The sequence below is a fragment of the Gavialis gangeticus genome, unplaced genomic scaffold, assembly GCF_001723915.1.
Source record: "Gavialis gangeticus isolate Ggan-Ray unplaced genomic scaffold, GavGan_comp1, whole genome shotgun sequence".
Taxonomy (NCBI): domain Eukaryota; kingdom Metazoa; phylum Chordata; order Crocodylia; family Gavialidae; genus Gavialis; species Gavialis gangeticus.
The window spans coordinates 76,138,672-76,155,385 of NW_017729034.1; the positions used below are offsets into that span (position 1 = coordinate 76,138,672).

Below are 16,714 nucleotides of genomic sequence, written 5' to 3' on the forward strand. Positions count from 1 at the left end.
TGACCCCAGCTGACTTCCTGCCCTTTGGGTAGGGGGCTGGATTCGATGATCTTCCGAGGTCCCTTCCAGCCCTAATGTCTATGAAATTACTCCTTTCAGTAGAAACTAAAACCATTCAGCAGTTTTCAGGGGAAACTTGAATCCTCTGGGAGAAAGATCTTCTTAGTGATAACCTGGAAGATCTCCCCATGAAAGGAACTCTTGTATAAGAATGAATCCCTGTACATTTACCCCCACTTCCCCGTCTCATCTGGGAGGGGAATGGAGCAGTGGGGTAGAGCGGCAGTGGGGTGGGGTGGAGCCCCCCCCCCCAGGGATCCATTGTTTAAATCCCCTCCCAGACTGGTCTGGGATGGAACTGGAGCAGCTGCTGCTCTTCACACCTTTCCCAGGCTGGGACCATCCTGGTCTGGGGAAGGCATGGAAAGCAGGGGAGAAGGGACAGCTGCACACTAAATGCTTGTACTGTGCCTGCTCACTGGAAAAGACGAGAAATTAACACCTGATTCAAGGCCACTATTTCACAGAAGAGACAAATGAAACAGAGAGATGAAGGCCAAAATGTGGCCACAATTTGCACAGCATCACACAGTAGGTTTCTAGTAGAGTCAGGAATGCATTCAGTTCTCCTGGGTCTTGTTTTCACTGCTGCAAGAGGGTGGAATTTGTGACCACTTAAAAGTTTAAAACTACAACCAGCCTGATAACACGGAATGTGAATTCTATAGACATACAAATTCATGGTTACTGGCAATCAAACTGGTGCACATTTTGTTCAGCTAAGTGGTATTTTGTGAGGAAAGCCCTCCCTCTCTCCCCTCCCTATATCTCCTTCTTTCTCCATCTGCAGAGTGTTGGTATTCCCTGCACCAGGAGTGTCAAATATACAGCCTGCAGGCAAGATCCAACTTGTGGAGCCTCATTATCTGGTCCCTGGTGCTGCTCCAGGGTCTGAACTGACCCAGATCAGCCCCGGAAGCAGGGCCTAGGATACATACCACATATGGTCCCTGTTACAGCTGCTCTGGAAACCACACCACAGTGCCTGCTCCAGCTGCTGCAGGACCAGCAGTTATATGGTGCCTACAGGCACGACATGCAACCTGGGTTCCAGACCAGTTGGAACAGACAACACATGCATTGCAGTCCTCGATTAGCTGCTAGGGGCACCATGCATAATACTGTGCTTGCTCCAGCTGGTTCATGATCCATACTACATGTGGTGCCTGCTCCAGCTGCTCTGGAACCCATGCCACATGCAACATCTGCTTCAGCCACTCTGGGCTCTGCACTGCACACAGCACCTGCCCCAGCACTCCAGGACACACACCAAAATCAGTGTGGATCCTGGAGTGGCCAGAGTGAGTGGTGGATGGAGCAGGGGTTGGGGGGGGCGGTGGGCATGGTCCAAGGTCCCTGGACCTGTTGGCCCAATCCAACCAGTGGACTGGCCCCAGGTCAATTATCCAGCCCGTGGGGCCACATGGTTTTGTGAACTCCTGTCCTAAACAATACAGAAGTCAGGCATGTCCATTTGCTGCTGGCATGCAACCATTGCGAGGATACTTCAAAAACAGCAAAAGGAAAAGAGGCCCTTAATTCTTCTACCTAGAAAGGGAAGACAGTACAGGAGATAACCAATGAGGAAGCAATAACCCTGAGAATGGCAATGCAGGTGATACAAAAAATAAAGTGGTGGGCTGTAGAAGACCTAAAGTGCAAGCACCCCAACAAAAGAAAAAAAAATCATCTTCATTTGTGCATGTATGTACACAGAGAAAAAGGAAAAACCAAACATTTTTCAGTAATGAAAATGAAAAGCAGTATTAATAAACCGCAGAAAAGAAGGGCTCAGGAAGGTTTGTAGGCTGGAAGCACAAATGTTCCTGTCTCCTCCTAAGATGGTTGAGAAGAAATTATGAATAAGAGCCTTCTACTGCCATTTACCTCCTTGGAACAGGACGCAACACAAAAAGCCTCTGATCAAAGGGTAGGGCAGAAAGAACATCCTCATACAGGAATCCACTCATCATATGACCTCAAATTTGCATGAGAATCTCTTGACAGGCAAATCAATTTAACTATAAACTTTTTAGAAGGAATGAAAAATTCAGTGCAGAAGAAAGACTGCTGTAGCCCCATTTATGAGACATCTACTAGGCAACCATAAGTTTTTTTTGTAACTCTTAAGATATTAAAATGTAAAATAGCTGTTACATACCACTTAGTGTTTTGGACCTTATAGGAGGCAATCCTTTCTTTTGCCTCTCTTTTTCCCTTTCCCTAGCTCTTCTTTCACTGGAGTATGACCGAGACGACTTCCTTTTCCTTTCTCTTGATCTTGAGCGTGAACGTTTTCTGTGTTTACGTTTTCGAGAACCAGACCGGGACCTTGACCTTCGCTTTCTTGGTGACCTAAGAAAACAATTTGTTTCAGTACCTTGAGTAGGAAAAAGTGTATTTCAGTTTTGTTTGCTTTTAGTGTGTGGACTTCCCCTAAAGTTTATCCAACTGTTTGGAAAATTAGGTAGGTTTTATTTTATTAATATAAAGAAAAACTACTTCTGCCATTACTGTCTGGAGAAGAAATAGGTCTAGTGCAATGGTTCTCAACCAGGATTGCCTTTGGGTGCCATGCTGTATTAGCACCATTAGGTGTTCCAACACCAACACATAATTCACAAGATACAACCAGAGATTTCAGATAGGATTCCATAGGGTCAAACACACTAACACAGACTTCTGATCTGAGTTTTTTGTAACGTAAGAGTTGCTCTATTATTTTTCTAAGGTCAAAAAAGCTAAGAGCTGGCATTATCCAGGGGATACCTTGAGTCTAACAAGGTTGAAAAAACACTAGACTAGTGTGAGGCTAAAATAAAGAAACTGCAAAATTTAACTGCAGAAAAATAAGCATTGTGCTAAAAATGTTGTCTAAACCCTCCCCCCCCAGTTTTTAATTAGCTTATTTTGCATTGATTTGGATTAATTTAAATTTTCAAGTAACAAAAATAATAAACTGTCTGGTTAAGATTTTTTTTTTTTGACTGTTTAAATGTATATTGTGCCAGAACGTGCCCAGAAGAGGCACTGCACTAATCTGACCTGGGTTGCCTAACATTTGTATAGATTGGGCACTTCAGCGGGACTTTTTTGGCAGTTTTATCTAACAGCCGATTGAATCAGCTTTAGATAACAGCACCAAAAAGCCCTGCTGAAGCATGTGATCTATACAGATGCTGGAGAGCTGGGATGAACTAAGGCACTGCTTCTTCCGGTAAAGCACATTTCCCCCCAGATCTCTCAGCAGCCTATTTATTCATTTCCAAAATAAATCAGGCCTTTATTCAAAGTTAGAGAATTTAGAACAATACAAATACAAGCATACCAACATAAGCAATGTTTTAAAAATAGAATAAAGCTGTTTGTACTTGAGCTATAAAACTCATTACGAAACCTTGAACGAGATCTTGAGTGTGTTCTTGATCTTGAACGAATAGCCGATTTCTTTTCTTCCTGTTCAAAGATCTCCTCTTCTACTACATCTTGTCCTTCATCTATATCCATATCCTGAGTTTAGAAGTAAAGAGAAACGTTAACAAAAATACACAAAATATACACTGATGTTAAGATGTGTACATTTTTATCCCTGTAGAAAATTGTAGCTTGAGTCATGTTTCTCTTTTTATACTTCAGTAATTTAATTATAAGTGACAGGATTTACCTGTTGCTGAATATCTATCGAGTCATCCAGGTTTGCTTCTACTTCTAAAAACTGCTGTTGGCTACTTCCTTGTGACGGTGATGCAGAGTGCTCTGAACCAAAATTTCCTTCCTGATTTTCCTCTGGGCTTGCCTGCACAACAAATAATATATTGCATAACAAATATATCAAGTTAAACTAAATGTTTTGGCAAAGAGGAGCTTCACAAAAAAGGTATATAAGCATGACTACTAGGAAATTTTTGAATAACAGTTTATTATAAATGTCTGCTGTTCTTCATCTTACAGTTTACATGAACATATAGTTAAAAACTTGCAAGACTAATCAGGTAAGTAAAATCAGAGCAACTTGATTTTCCTCCATTGCACACTGCATACATCATGGGCTTTCCTTACAAAAACAAACACAGATAACTTAACCAACAGATTTTTCATTCCAAACTATTCAATACCGATATCCAGTCAGGGTTTGCCTATTCTAGATAATTAAAAGTATGCCCCCCACCCAATCTAAATACTTATCCCCCAAGAGAATATACTATTCTTGAAAAAGAATATGAATAAACATACGTATAAATATTTAAATCGTTTTACAAAATCCTACCTAAGTGAATATCAATGTATTAACACTGCAATAAATTTAATCAAGATCCTCACAACAATTTAAAAATTAGGCCAGTGTGATAATTTAAAAACAAAACAATTAAGGCGAGACACAGCATGGCACACGACTGTATTTTATGCCAGAATGTTCACTGCAAGAAATGAAACAGTGTACTTGGAACTCAAAAATACCACAAAACTTATTTCATAAAATGAAGTTTAAAGAGCTAATTTACTAGAAAAGAAGTATTTATAAAACCACTGATGTTGTGGACCGACATAAACTTTAAACTGTTTTAAAACAGTAAAGGACAATCTGCTGAACATCAATATGCATCAGCTGTTCCAAACTAATTATAATGTCTCCGTCTTCATATACCAATAAGTGAGTTAATGCACTGTAATGTGAAACCTGAATAAACAAATTGAGAGTGGTTTAGTGCTACTTATACTCATATAGGAGCAGACAGACCCGAGTTGCATCAGAATAAATTATACAGGTATAATTTAATACTAATGAAATTATTACATTTGTTGACAAACTTACTCAATTTTAGCTTCGGAGCATATTGTTTATTGTAGGAATACATTTTAATAAACAATACGTATGCATTTTTAGAATGTTAATTGACATATGAGATACTACAGCTCCCCTTGTTTAGTTACTACAAACTTAACTTTTTCCCTAAGATTTTTCTACTGGAAAAAAAATTAGAGATTTTTAAAACGCAACTCTGAAAGATGCTACTTCAAAATAAATAAAATGCCTTCATAGTGTAATCCTTCTAAGCCACAAAATAAAATCTCACTTCTTTTTGAGAGACGGGGAAGAAACTTGTTATCATTAATAATAATTTGCTGGTCTCTGTAAAGAAACAACAAATAAGTCTTTCTAGTACCCAAAATACTGGAGCTATATATAAATAAAATAATTTAAAAGTGGCAAAAGGGACAATATTCCAAGCAAAACATAAGCTTCACATTTACATAAACAAAGTTTTAAATTCACTTACATATTTTGTAATGGCTATAACTGTTATTCGAACTGTTACTAGTTATTAAAAAAGGAATCAAAATCACAGGTGAGATCAACAAGAGGGGCCATAGGTAACACGCATTTTGTCCAATGAAGTGGATCAGTTGTGCTGGGATGCTGTGCAGGCCCAGATGATGTGCTTCATCTGGAGACATCTATTTCTAGCCTATGTCTTTGAATGTCTCCAAAGTGAAACCACGGACAATAGAGAATCTAGTATCTGTTCCACCATTCTTTTTTAAATATGCAGGTATTTAGAGGATGTCAGCAACTTCAAATTACATTTCTACTATGCTTGAAATTTAGTTCCTTATACTACCTAGTACCCACTATTCTGTGGTAGAATTCTGAACAGTATATACAGTTATTGGTATAACTTTCCTGTTGTACTAGCTTACAAAGGAATGCTAACGTATATAACAACAACATTCTCCTTATTTCCTGCTTAGTATATATGCCTTCCAATGCTGCCACTACTCCCCTGAACCTAACACTGTGTATTCTTTAAATTTTCTTTAAAACTATTTATCTTCTAATAATTTCTATTCTCCCTTTTACCAATTCCTACCTTATTTCTCGCTCCTCCTGCCTGTCTCACTTGTCCTCCCACTTCCCCTGGCCTTTGCCTTTTTTCTTTTCTGGTCTGGCCTCCTTTCCTGTTCTTTTCCTTAGTCTGTCTCACCAGGGCTTGAACACAAGATAAAAAAAAATCTTTACAACGTACTGTGGGCTGGAAGTCACTACTTCTATTCTGGAATTTTAAAAGGCATTTTCTAATAATGTACATCAATAGCTCCCTATTATTTTACAATCTGAAGAAGACTGTGTCTATCCAGCAATGTTTCAGCATTTAAGGCCAGACTGGAAATATTTGGTCTGGCTGTTTCATAAATAGCCATTAAGTTTATAACCTGATGACATAATTTTTGTTCCCACCTTTTGCGTTTGAGGTCACAAATTCAAATCCCCATAAAGCTATGGAAAGTAGAATAAATATGGCCATACCTTTGAAAAAGATCATATAAAAATCTTTCAAGGATGATCAAGTTGTTTCTTCTTAATCCTGCCTCAGCGCAAGGGTGTTGACCAGGGGTTGGCAACCCCAGGCACATATGCTAGAGCATGAAACATGAGGCCATTTTGCTTGGCACGCCATGCCCAGCCTGGGCTCTGGGTAGCTGCTGCCAGACACAGAGCCCAGTTGCTTGCAGTGGCTGGCAGGGAGGCTTCTAGGCCTGCTGCAAGCAGCCCTCACTCTGTGGCTGGCAGCAGCTGCCCAGAGCCTGGGCTCCATGTGGCAGGCAGCTAGGACGCTGCAACTGATGCACCAGGTCCAGAGCCTTGGCCCAGCTCTGTGGCTGGCAGCAGCTGCATGTCCCTTGAGGCACATGGTGGGGAAAGGGCCAGAGTTGCACTGCCCTAGGCCCCTTCCTTGCCATGCACCCCAAGGTATGCATGCAGCTGCCAGCACTAGAGTTTGGGCTGCTTGCAGCAGGTGGTGGGCAAGCTGCAAACAGCTGCACAGGGGTCCAGAGTCCTGGCCTGGCATGGCTGCATGCACACCTTTGGGCACACGGTGGGAAAGAAGGCGGTGGTAGCATCTTTTACTCTATTCTTTCCAGCTATTACAGTGGCAGTCTACACTTGGCTGTCTCCTTCTTAATCAGAACAGACTGTCCACTTCAGTGCTGTTACTTCTCTGAACTGGGATGAAATCCGACACAGGTGTTAAATAAAATGCATTAACAATCCTGTTTTTTTTTTTCTTTTATGTACCATGGCAGCATGCAGGCTTTCTAAAAGAGCAGGGATTTTTTTATTATATTTCTGTTAACAGATTCATTAATGGGGTACTATCTCTGCATTTCAGTTTAAGAATCATCTTTCTGAACTTAATAAACAACAAACCAGTGTTAAGGTATCTGTTTTCTAACTAATTTTTCTTCTATATATATTTTACGCATCGTTTTATATATTAATTGTCCCTTGTTCCAATCATCATTTGTTAACAGTTTTGTTATTATAAAAGAAAGCTTTAGAAAGAAGCCGTATTTTCTTGTTCTGAAACACTGTATGCATTTTTACTACCGTACAATATTAGAATTAATATTATAGCCACAAGAGGGAGTCGTTACCTTCTGAGGCTGTTGTTGCTCAAGGAGTTGCTGCCGGAGATGTTCTAAATTTTGTTGTTGGAGCTGTTCAGCTAGTTGATGAAAAAGTGAGTTGTTCACAGATTCAGATACTAGAGGCCTACAATAAAATAATTTAAAAAAAAAGTTAACTTTTTTCCCCTCTCAGTAATAGCCAATTAAACAAATGTTCATATTCTAAAAATGTCACACTCTTATCTACAATTTCATACATGAGGACATTAGTAATACAACTCCCCTACTTTTGATCTTCATCTCATCATACTGACATATGACAATAAGTAGGGCTGTCAAACAATTAAAAAAATTTTATTGTGATTAGTTGCGTGAGTAAAAAAATTAGTCGCAATTAACCATGATTTTAAGCACACAGCTAAAAACTCAAAATGATGAGCAGAAAAACTCAAAGATATGCAAAATTATGCAGGTACTTTGCATGGTTGGGGGTAGGTATGGGATGTGCGTGTGGGGTTTGAAGCCTAGGGAAGGGGCTTCCTGTATACCCTGGCAGAATGTGGGGTACTGTGTCAGGAGTAAGAGACAGCAGCAGGGCTGGGGGGGCTGTGGCTTGTGACTGAGCGGTAGATAGATGTGTGCACACACACACAGTCCAGCAGGCAAGCATATGGGGGAAGGGGCAAGCATATGGGGGAAGGAAGAGGTGGGTGGGGCAGATTTAGGCCCCTGCAGTGAGGAAGGGTGTGGGGCAGAGGCAGGGGTGAACAGGGCCCTGGGGCCAGTCATGGGACAGAGCTGCAGGTGGCTCGTCCAGGAGAGCTCTTGCCACAGTGCACACCCCTGAGAAGGCATGGGAGGCACATGCCCCCCGGGTCTGTGCACAGGGTGGAGGCAAACTGCCACTGTGCACTGGACTCTGCACCCTGTTGCCGTTACCTTGGGAGCAGTGTAGTACTATGCTGTGCCTCCTGCTGCAAGGTGGGCAAGGGACACAGCGCAGCCAGGATGCAGCTCCTGGGGCAAAGCCAGCAGGGTGCAGCACACCCCAGTCCACAGTGACAGCCTGCCTCTGCCCCATACACAAATGAGGGGGCACATGCCCTCCATACTTCCTCCGGGGTAGATATAGCAGTGGGAGAACCCTCCCCCCCACGCACCTGGACAAGTTGCCTGAAGCTCTCTCTCTCAACCTGGCCTGAGCCTTGAGCCCCACTCACCCCAGCCCCATACCCTCTCCTCCCAGTGGGGGCCTCAGTCTGCCCCCCACCCATACCCATTCCCCTTCAAAGACTTGCCTGCTAGGCACTGCTCCACAGGCCACTAGGCTGCATTCCTGGATGCCTGCAGCCAGTGGCTACGTGTCTGTGCCTGTGCATGCCCCTCTCCCCCTGTGCTACAGCCACCTGGAGCCCATGCCCGGACTGCCCTGTGGTCCTCTGTGCTGCCGCCACGCCTCATGGGGCAGTCTGGAGGCAGCGGCAGAGTGGAGCCCCAGCGCAGACTCCAAAACCACGTGCATGATTAAAGGTGTTAAAAAAATTAATGTGAAAAATGATTGTGTTAATCGCATGCATTAATCGCGATTAACTGACAGCCCTAATAAAGTTACTTAAAGCTGCACAAACAATATTTTCAAAACAATTTCGCTCTATCCTTTTGAAATGGTAGTCATTGAGTTAAAAGGATCCAATATATGGTAGATATGTTGCTTTAGATGTTTAACATATATATGTCCCATTGAATTCATGCAACTTGTCCTCTGTTCCTATTGCTTTAGTATAACAGGTATATAAACTGAAGAACAATATAGTTGGCTTGCTTTTCAAACTATAAGTTCAAGTACAAAAAACCAACCAAACAAACAAACATTAGCATTTTTTCTTAAGGATTATAAGATGATCTTACATTTGGGAAGTAGGTGTTTCTTTTTTAGGTTCTTCACTGTGTTCAGACTCTTCCCCAAAATCAAACCTGTCCATCAGCTTCTAGGAAAAAACAGACTGAGCATTATCAAGCATACTTTGTATAATGCACTTTATTTAAAAAAAAATAAAATTGTAAAGAAAAACCACAGCTCCATCACTCTTGAGCTTTAGCCACTAACTCAAGTAGAAGCACATGTTTCCATAGGGCATTTATACACATATCTTTTTTGTTATGCAATGTGCTGGAGATCCACCACTTTGGAGCAGACTCAATCTCAACGGGAGCCGATGCGAACTACACTGCATGCAGTTGTGGAAGCAGTGAAATGTGCATGAACATTCAGAGAATGGTGGTGGTGCGCTTTTGAACTAAAACACATAGGTGTTTTAGTTCAAAAGTGCATTGCTGCCATTTTCTCAGCACTGACACTTATTTTGCCACTTATACAACAGCAAGTGACACAGTGCCAGGTGCTTTTCAAAGCACCTGCCCTGCCATGCTTGCACATGTAAAAATGCCCATACTGTCTCAATGACTACTGTGCTTGGGTTTTAAAAAAAGCATACATGGTTAAAGAAAAGCATACATAATTAAAGTCAGTTGGCACAAAGAGTTTAACTACTCTCCTCTGACAACTGACCAACTGCTCTGACCACTGCCAAATACTGACATCAGTGGAGGAAAGTTATTGCTGAAGATATGAAAAGAGTAACTAGCTCATTAGCATCACATTCCTTCAACATGGATTAAGTGTTAAGGAAAAAAATACAAAAAGAAAGTATCTGGAAAGAAAAGGTATTTGCCACGGAAACTGGTTCCTCGGGAGTGCCGAGATTTCACACACTGTTTATTAGTCACTGCACTAGGTGTCTCTATGCTTTGGGTGCTTTCTGAAAAGCAGTGCCTCCAATGGGGCCACAAAGTGTCCTCTCAAAACACTGAACACTGACAACTGAAACTATTACAAATTGCCAGTTTACACTGCTAAACACCAGTCTAATGAAAGAACTCAGAGGAAAAAGGTAAGCAGCCTGAATACATAGAAAAGTGGATTCTTAAACAAGTTACTGGGTAAATAGCTCTTCTCTCTTCTTCAATTGTCCAATGCTCAGTGAAAACAAGTGAAGAAGTTACACTGGCTGGCTGACCAGCAGTTCTTAAATCAAGGATTTTGCTAAATTCTTTCAAAGCAAGCATTAGCTCCACATGGGAAATAAAAAGGTAGTGCCATGCAAGTGTGTGACCAGTGTCCCAGGGAATAAGCCTTAAGATTTCTATGAGGAAAACATTCCAGAGGCAAAGCCACCAGCAAGGCCTTAAGCACAGTGCAAGACAGAGTTGCTCTATAAACAAACTCAGAGATGCAAAACAGCCTATGAACGATCCTTCCATAGCACCTGACAAAGTAAGCTGTTCTTGACAAAAGCCTATGCATCTCTATATTAATCTATAATAGTGGTACCCAACCTTCTTCCCCCTTGGGCTGGATGAACAGAGCTCAGTCCATCTGTGGGTTGGATCCGGTATGCAGGGCAGTGAGGCAGGCCCTGATCTGGCCATCTGAGGGGGTGGAAGAACACCTTGGCCCAACTGGGCCCTGTGGAGGAATGGGACATGACCTGGCCCTGATCTGGCCACAGGGCATGGGAATTTAGCAGTGTGGGAGGGTTGACCATATTACTTGTCACGGCTCCTCCACCACCACATTTCCTGACCCATGGGGAGTTCTGCAGGCTAGATTCTAGGGCTGGGTGGGCTGCAGGGTTGAGCACCCCTGGTCTATAAAATGCAACTACCCAGCATTCTGCTCGACTTGAAACTAACACAGCTACCTCCCCCATAGCAAAATCTTAGTTACTGTAGAATTAATTCTGAGAGTCTAAGTTACTGTCACCCCAAAGTAGATGGTTTAATGTGTCTCAATATACAACCTAATTTACTAGCAAATTAAGAGAAACAGCGCTCTATTTTAAACGTTCTACAAGATCTACAGGACTTGTTCACTTCCAAACCAACTTAAAAACCTTTTCTCATTTGCAAACAGCTCCCTCTGACTTAGAATGCATATTTTAACAAACCACCATCATTTAAGAGTGTTCAGGGTTCTCCACTGCCCCTTCTCCTTAATGTTAGGTTCTGATGAATTTATAAGTCTTCCTCAGTGGAACATACCCTCAAGCATGTAAGAATATGCTCTAGGGCTGTGATTCACAATGGGTGCTGCAACACCTGAGGTGGCTTGAGATTCATACAAGGATGTGGCAAGTTGCTATGCAATGTCACTATTAAGTGTACAAACATGATTCACAAGATAAACGCAGAGATTTCAAATAGGAATCTTTAGGGTTAATAATGTTCTGACCTGTTGTGGTCTGTTCTCCGAGTTCTTTGCAATAAAAGAATTGCCACACTATTTTTCTGTGGTCAAAAAGAGAGTGAAAACTAAGACTTGGCATTTTCCAGGTGTGCCTCAAGTCTAAGAAGACTGACAACAGCTTTAGGGTCACAACTATACATCCCCTGCCAGTAACAGATGGAGGAGAACCATGACATGCCTCAGAGACCAGCATCAACAGCAGAACTAGATGATTCCCTAACACTAAGAAGCAGGCTATTCAGTTCCGCTCTCTGACAGTGATGCTTCTTCCTCTCTTGGACAATACCAAAAGCTCTTGGCACCTAAAACAACTTAGTATTTTTCTTTTTGCTTCCCTTATATGCTTGAGAGCAGCAATGAACATCTTTTAAAAAAGGGCACGTGAGGCCAGGGTTTGCCAGAGAGGTCCCTATAGCAACAGCCACAGGTGCTGATACTGATTTTGAATCAGTGAAAATCCTGGTATTGAGTAGGAACCTGCCTGGGTTTGTTCCAATTGTGAGCATTAGTTAACAATGAATAGTAGTTTGGATTACACCGTCTAAAATGATGCTCAAATAATAAGGAACCCAGCAATGCACATAGCTACCATATTTACTCAAATCCAGGATGAGGCTTTCCCCCTCATTCAACATGGGGAAACAAATCCCTGGTCTTGGATTCAAGCACAGGGCAGGGCAGCAGGCAGCTGCTGCAGTCCCACCCTAGGATCCAGGTTGGAGTCAGAGCAGCAGCTGTTGCTTCCCTCTCACCAGCTGCCTCCCTCCCCAATCCCTTACCAACTGTACCCCACACTGCCTCTGCCTGTCACTACTCCCCTGCTGCCACTTACCCTTAGTCGTGACTGGCTGGCCAGGGTCAGAGCCATGATGGAGGTTAAGCAGCAGGAAGGGGAAGAAGGGGAGAGTAGAAAGGCAAGGGGCAGGATGGGGTCCCTTCCACTAGACTGCAGGGGGGCAGGTACTGTGAAGGCATTGGGAGCAGGCACCAATGGGGGAGAGCAGAAGGCAGCCAACTGACTCCCCCACTGCCTGCCCCCCTGTTGCTGCTTGCCCCACTACAACAGTATGGGGGGACAACCTTCCAATAATTAGATTTTATACATGGAAAACTGTAACAAATTTCTGAATTTCTCTTGTATAAAATTTAATTATTAGGGGGTCATCTTAAAAATTCAAAGCTGTCTTGGATTTGGGTAAATACAGTAGTCAAACAGCCTCTTTCCCCGTTACTTACAGCTGCCTATTTACTGAGTTTTGTTCAGTAAATCAGAAGTTCCTCAGAGGTCTCAAGTTTTAACAGTAATCTTGTGTCAACTTCATATTTTCTCCCCATTTACTCCTTCCTCTCGATATTTTATTAACTTCCGAGTGCTTTTTCTTTGATATTTGCCAATTTATTATAGCAAATTTAGACTTCACCTCACTGTCTACTTTCCATTTCAATTTCTTGTAAAGGGCTATGTCTAACTAGTAAACATATGAAAGCCCAAATAGATTATATCAATTGGTTCCCTTTTTCCATTTACTATCTTTTGAATCCTAGTAAACTAGAGGCACAGTGTTCCTTCACAACATTTGTTCCTGTCTTACATTCCAATAGTGTGGGGGGTGATGGGGAGCCTGAAGGTAAATTTGTTTTTAATCACCATAATTACTATTCTCACCTTTCCTTAAAGATGAATGCAAAGTGTGCTTACCTTCTGACCTGCTTCAGAGTTTTTAGCAAAATATGCAAAGGACCACATATTTTTTGAACAGCTCTTGGTTGAGTACCATCTGGTGCTAGAGAGATGCTGCTATTTAAATACAGCCCTTCATAACACTTTAAAAGCAGCTGCTTTGCTGACACCTAAATCTTTCATAGTATCTTAGCAAAGATTGAAATTGCTTGTTGTTTAAAAGACCAAGTACTATCCCAGGTGCTTCAAAATGCATATACTAAGACTGTCTTAATGTTTGCTGAGCTGCACTGGGTGTGCAGAGAAAAAAAAGTTAATTAAGAGTTATTTGAGCAAGGGGTTCCTGAAAGAGAGGAGTGTAAACAGTAACATGTTTACAAGATTACCTGCAATGTATAACGTTTTTGGGAGGACAAATTATTCCCAAATTGATCTCAATGTTCAAGAATTATGTTACATAGTGTCTGGGACTCACTGCCCTTCTTTAGAAGGAGTTGTTTAGAATTAAAATTAGGGAAACCCTAACTGATACACTAAAGAACGTGACATGCACATGTGCTGTAAGACTAGTTTCATTCCTACAAGACAGAAAGAATCTGCTGTCACAGAAATCAGAAGATCAAAGTAAAAGGTACCGAACCTGAGCAATACCCACAAATTCAGCTTGCTTAGCAGTTTTCAGAATGGTATACATGTTCTTTATCTGCTGCGTGCATTCTGCAATAGTTCATTTTAGAAGTATTTTATAAAACTACAATTCTGAATCCACTTAAATTTAGGATTAGGATAACTCAAAGGAAAGTATCACTAATTTCACTGAAAGGAAAATCAAAACCTGGAAAACAGTTCCAGTACGTGGTCATGATCCAGGCTCCTCAGCCACTCAGATGATTTGGTCAAGGAGCCAACAGACACAAAAAGTACCTTCACATGAGCTCCTCAAAACAATCTTACAACTTTTTTAGTGCAGAGCTCAAGAATGTGTTTGGAGCAATTCAGGTTTGTGGGCATAAGAAGGCGCAGATGGACCTTTGGCCTTTAGAACTGTGCTCTTCGAACAGCTACAATGGTGTCAAACACATACCTAGATGACAATGTAAAGTATCCAAACCTAAAGCTTTTGAAAATCTAATCTGATGATTAATCTGTTTACAAACTGGGTTGCTATTAAACATGGGTTTTTTCTGTGTTTTTTGTTGTTTTGTTTTTTTTACTACCATCCCTACAGAAGCAGGGAATTGTGAAAGGGACCTTTGATATCTAGGAGCTTGGAAGCGTTAACAAGGAAGAACCGTAAGAGGAAAAAGCTAGGCATCTTTCCATCCAATGACATAGCTGGGATGGACAGAAGTGAAGCCATTTATACATCTATCACCTCCCATCTCTTCAGTACAAATATTCATCCCCCATCCTTCAACAATTCCTTTTCATACATGTTTTTACCAGACCAGGGGGGCCTTCTCTCCAATACTTGCCAATAAGAAGAAAGGATTCAAAACATGTCTTTCCCCTCAATGCTGTTAATTCTAGCAGAATTCTATGGAAACAGTTAAGGCAAGTCTGATGAAGAAAGGGTTCAAGAGCTGTTTCATAAACCTCTCCATGTCCAAACCCCTCATTTGTAGCTCCCTTTCAAAACATGCTCCCACTTACTCCATGTCAATTTCACCATTGCATCCTCTACCCATCTCCTCAACCTGTGGAACCCTTGCTAATGTCTGCCATACCGTAAGGAGTAAGGCTGTGAAGGGAGGCCCAAGGAACCAGAGGCAGTTGGAAGAGGAGTTAGAGACGGGAAGCTGGACTATGAAACATGAAGGTGCCGAGATGATACTGAAGGGAAAAGAAAATTAACTACCCATAACACTTCATGGGGCAACCAGAACATAGTGCCCAGCTAGACTCAAACCCCTGGGGAAAAAAAGAGGAAATGAATAACAAACTTCATATGCCTTCTCTCTGCAATGCAAACTTAACTCTGTCATTTCTGAGCAGACTCAACACACTAACACACAAACTGTCCTATTACCCACAGACAGCCTAAAGAACACTATAGTAACAAATGATTAGTGTTCCGCATTCTTTGTTTTTACTGATTTTCACTTTTACATTTCCTGGTTTGTTTGTTTTTTGGAAAGTCATTCAGTTTTTACTGATTTACACCCATTTTTCAGTTCAAAGCCCTGTTAACTGGCACGAGTGCGGAATGGCCCATTCCCCAACTCGTGCCAGTTAACAGGGCTTTGAACTGAAAAAAAACAGGTGGTGCTGGTAAGCTAAAAGTGCTACTTTGCTGGTTCTTTTTACTAAGGCAAACCACAGATGTAGCTCATACACAGTAAGAGTACTACCTACCTCTGGGCCTATACTGAAATGCTGAGTACTCTCCATGCAAACCCCAAAGACTTGCAATATTGTTGTCCCTTTACCCTTGCCTCAGGATTCTTCCCGACACTTACGTTTCACTAAGTCCCAGAAACCACAGTCATGTTCATCATCACGTCGCTGACTAGTTCCATAAGGTACATACTCCTAACACTGGGCTTGGACAGACATTCTGTTTCTCCAGGGAGAGGCCCTGCTCTCTGTGGAGAAACCACAAGTGTCCAGGGAGAGCAAGAGCACGTTTCAGTGTCAGCCAAGCAGGGAGAAGAGCCTGTTCCCAGCACTGAAGCAGTTAGGAGGTGTGTTCTGCTCCTGACTTGTTCCATACCTGCAGCACTTGGGTACAGAGAAGCATACAAGAATAGGTCTTGCCAAGCCTTAGCTGGGTTTTAACACAGCACAGGGGAGGTGAAAGGCTGGAGGACTCTTATGAGCATGGCACAGCACCCTACCTCTCAACCCTGATGATCCCTGCTTAGATTCACTTTAAAAAAAACAAAACAAAAAAACCCCCAAGAGGCTGCAAAGCTTTCTGGGCATCTTCCTCTAGGGACAACTTGCTGCCCAGTGTCCTCACTGCAGGTTCTTTGCTTCACTATCTGAACTTCTGTACAGGTCAGTTTCTCGCTAAGAAAAACAAGCCTGGGAGAGTTGTTGTCCTAGATCCATGTTTGTCAACCTGTGGGTTGCAACCCAAAAGTGGGTCGCAAAAATATATAAAAGGGTCATAAACAAATTTTAGAAATGGATTCTCCTTTAAAGGAGAAAAACATGGGAAACCGTGGCTTTTCCCTTTGCAGGCTGGCAGATCTCCAGCCTATGAGGGGCTGCTTGGGGGCCCCCCAGGTCCCACACACCCACCCCCTGCCCCA

At 42.1% G+C, this 16,714-nt stretch overlaps 1 protein-coding gene across 5 annotated transcripts in view; it reads right to left on the bottom strand.

The window, feature by feature from the left end:
- Nucleotides 1-16,714, bottom strand: part of SCAF8 (SR-related CTD associated factor 8) — a 198,272-nt gene that overhangs the window by 109,729 nt on the left and 71,829 nt on the right. For 4 of the 5 annotated variants that reach the window (XM_019526807.1, XM_019526808.1, XM_019526806.1 and 1 more), the window contains exons 8-12: nt 9,379-9,458; nt 7,498-7,615; nt 3,725-3,856; nt 3,458-3,570; nt 2,222-2,415 (exon numbers count right to left, since the gene is read on the bottom strand). In XM_019526807.1, coding sequence (XP_019382352.1) covers nt 2,222-2,415; nt 3,458-3,570; nt 3,725-3,856; nt 7,498-7,615; nt 9,379-9,458 — 637 coding nt within the window. The remainder of the gene's footprint in view (nt 1-2,221; nt 2,416-3,457; nt 3,571-3,724; nt 3,857-7,497; nt 7,616-9,378; nt 9,459-16,714) is intronic. The other variant, XM_019526809.1, reaches the window with a different exon arrangement.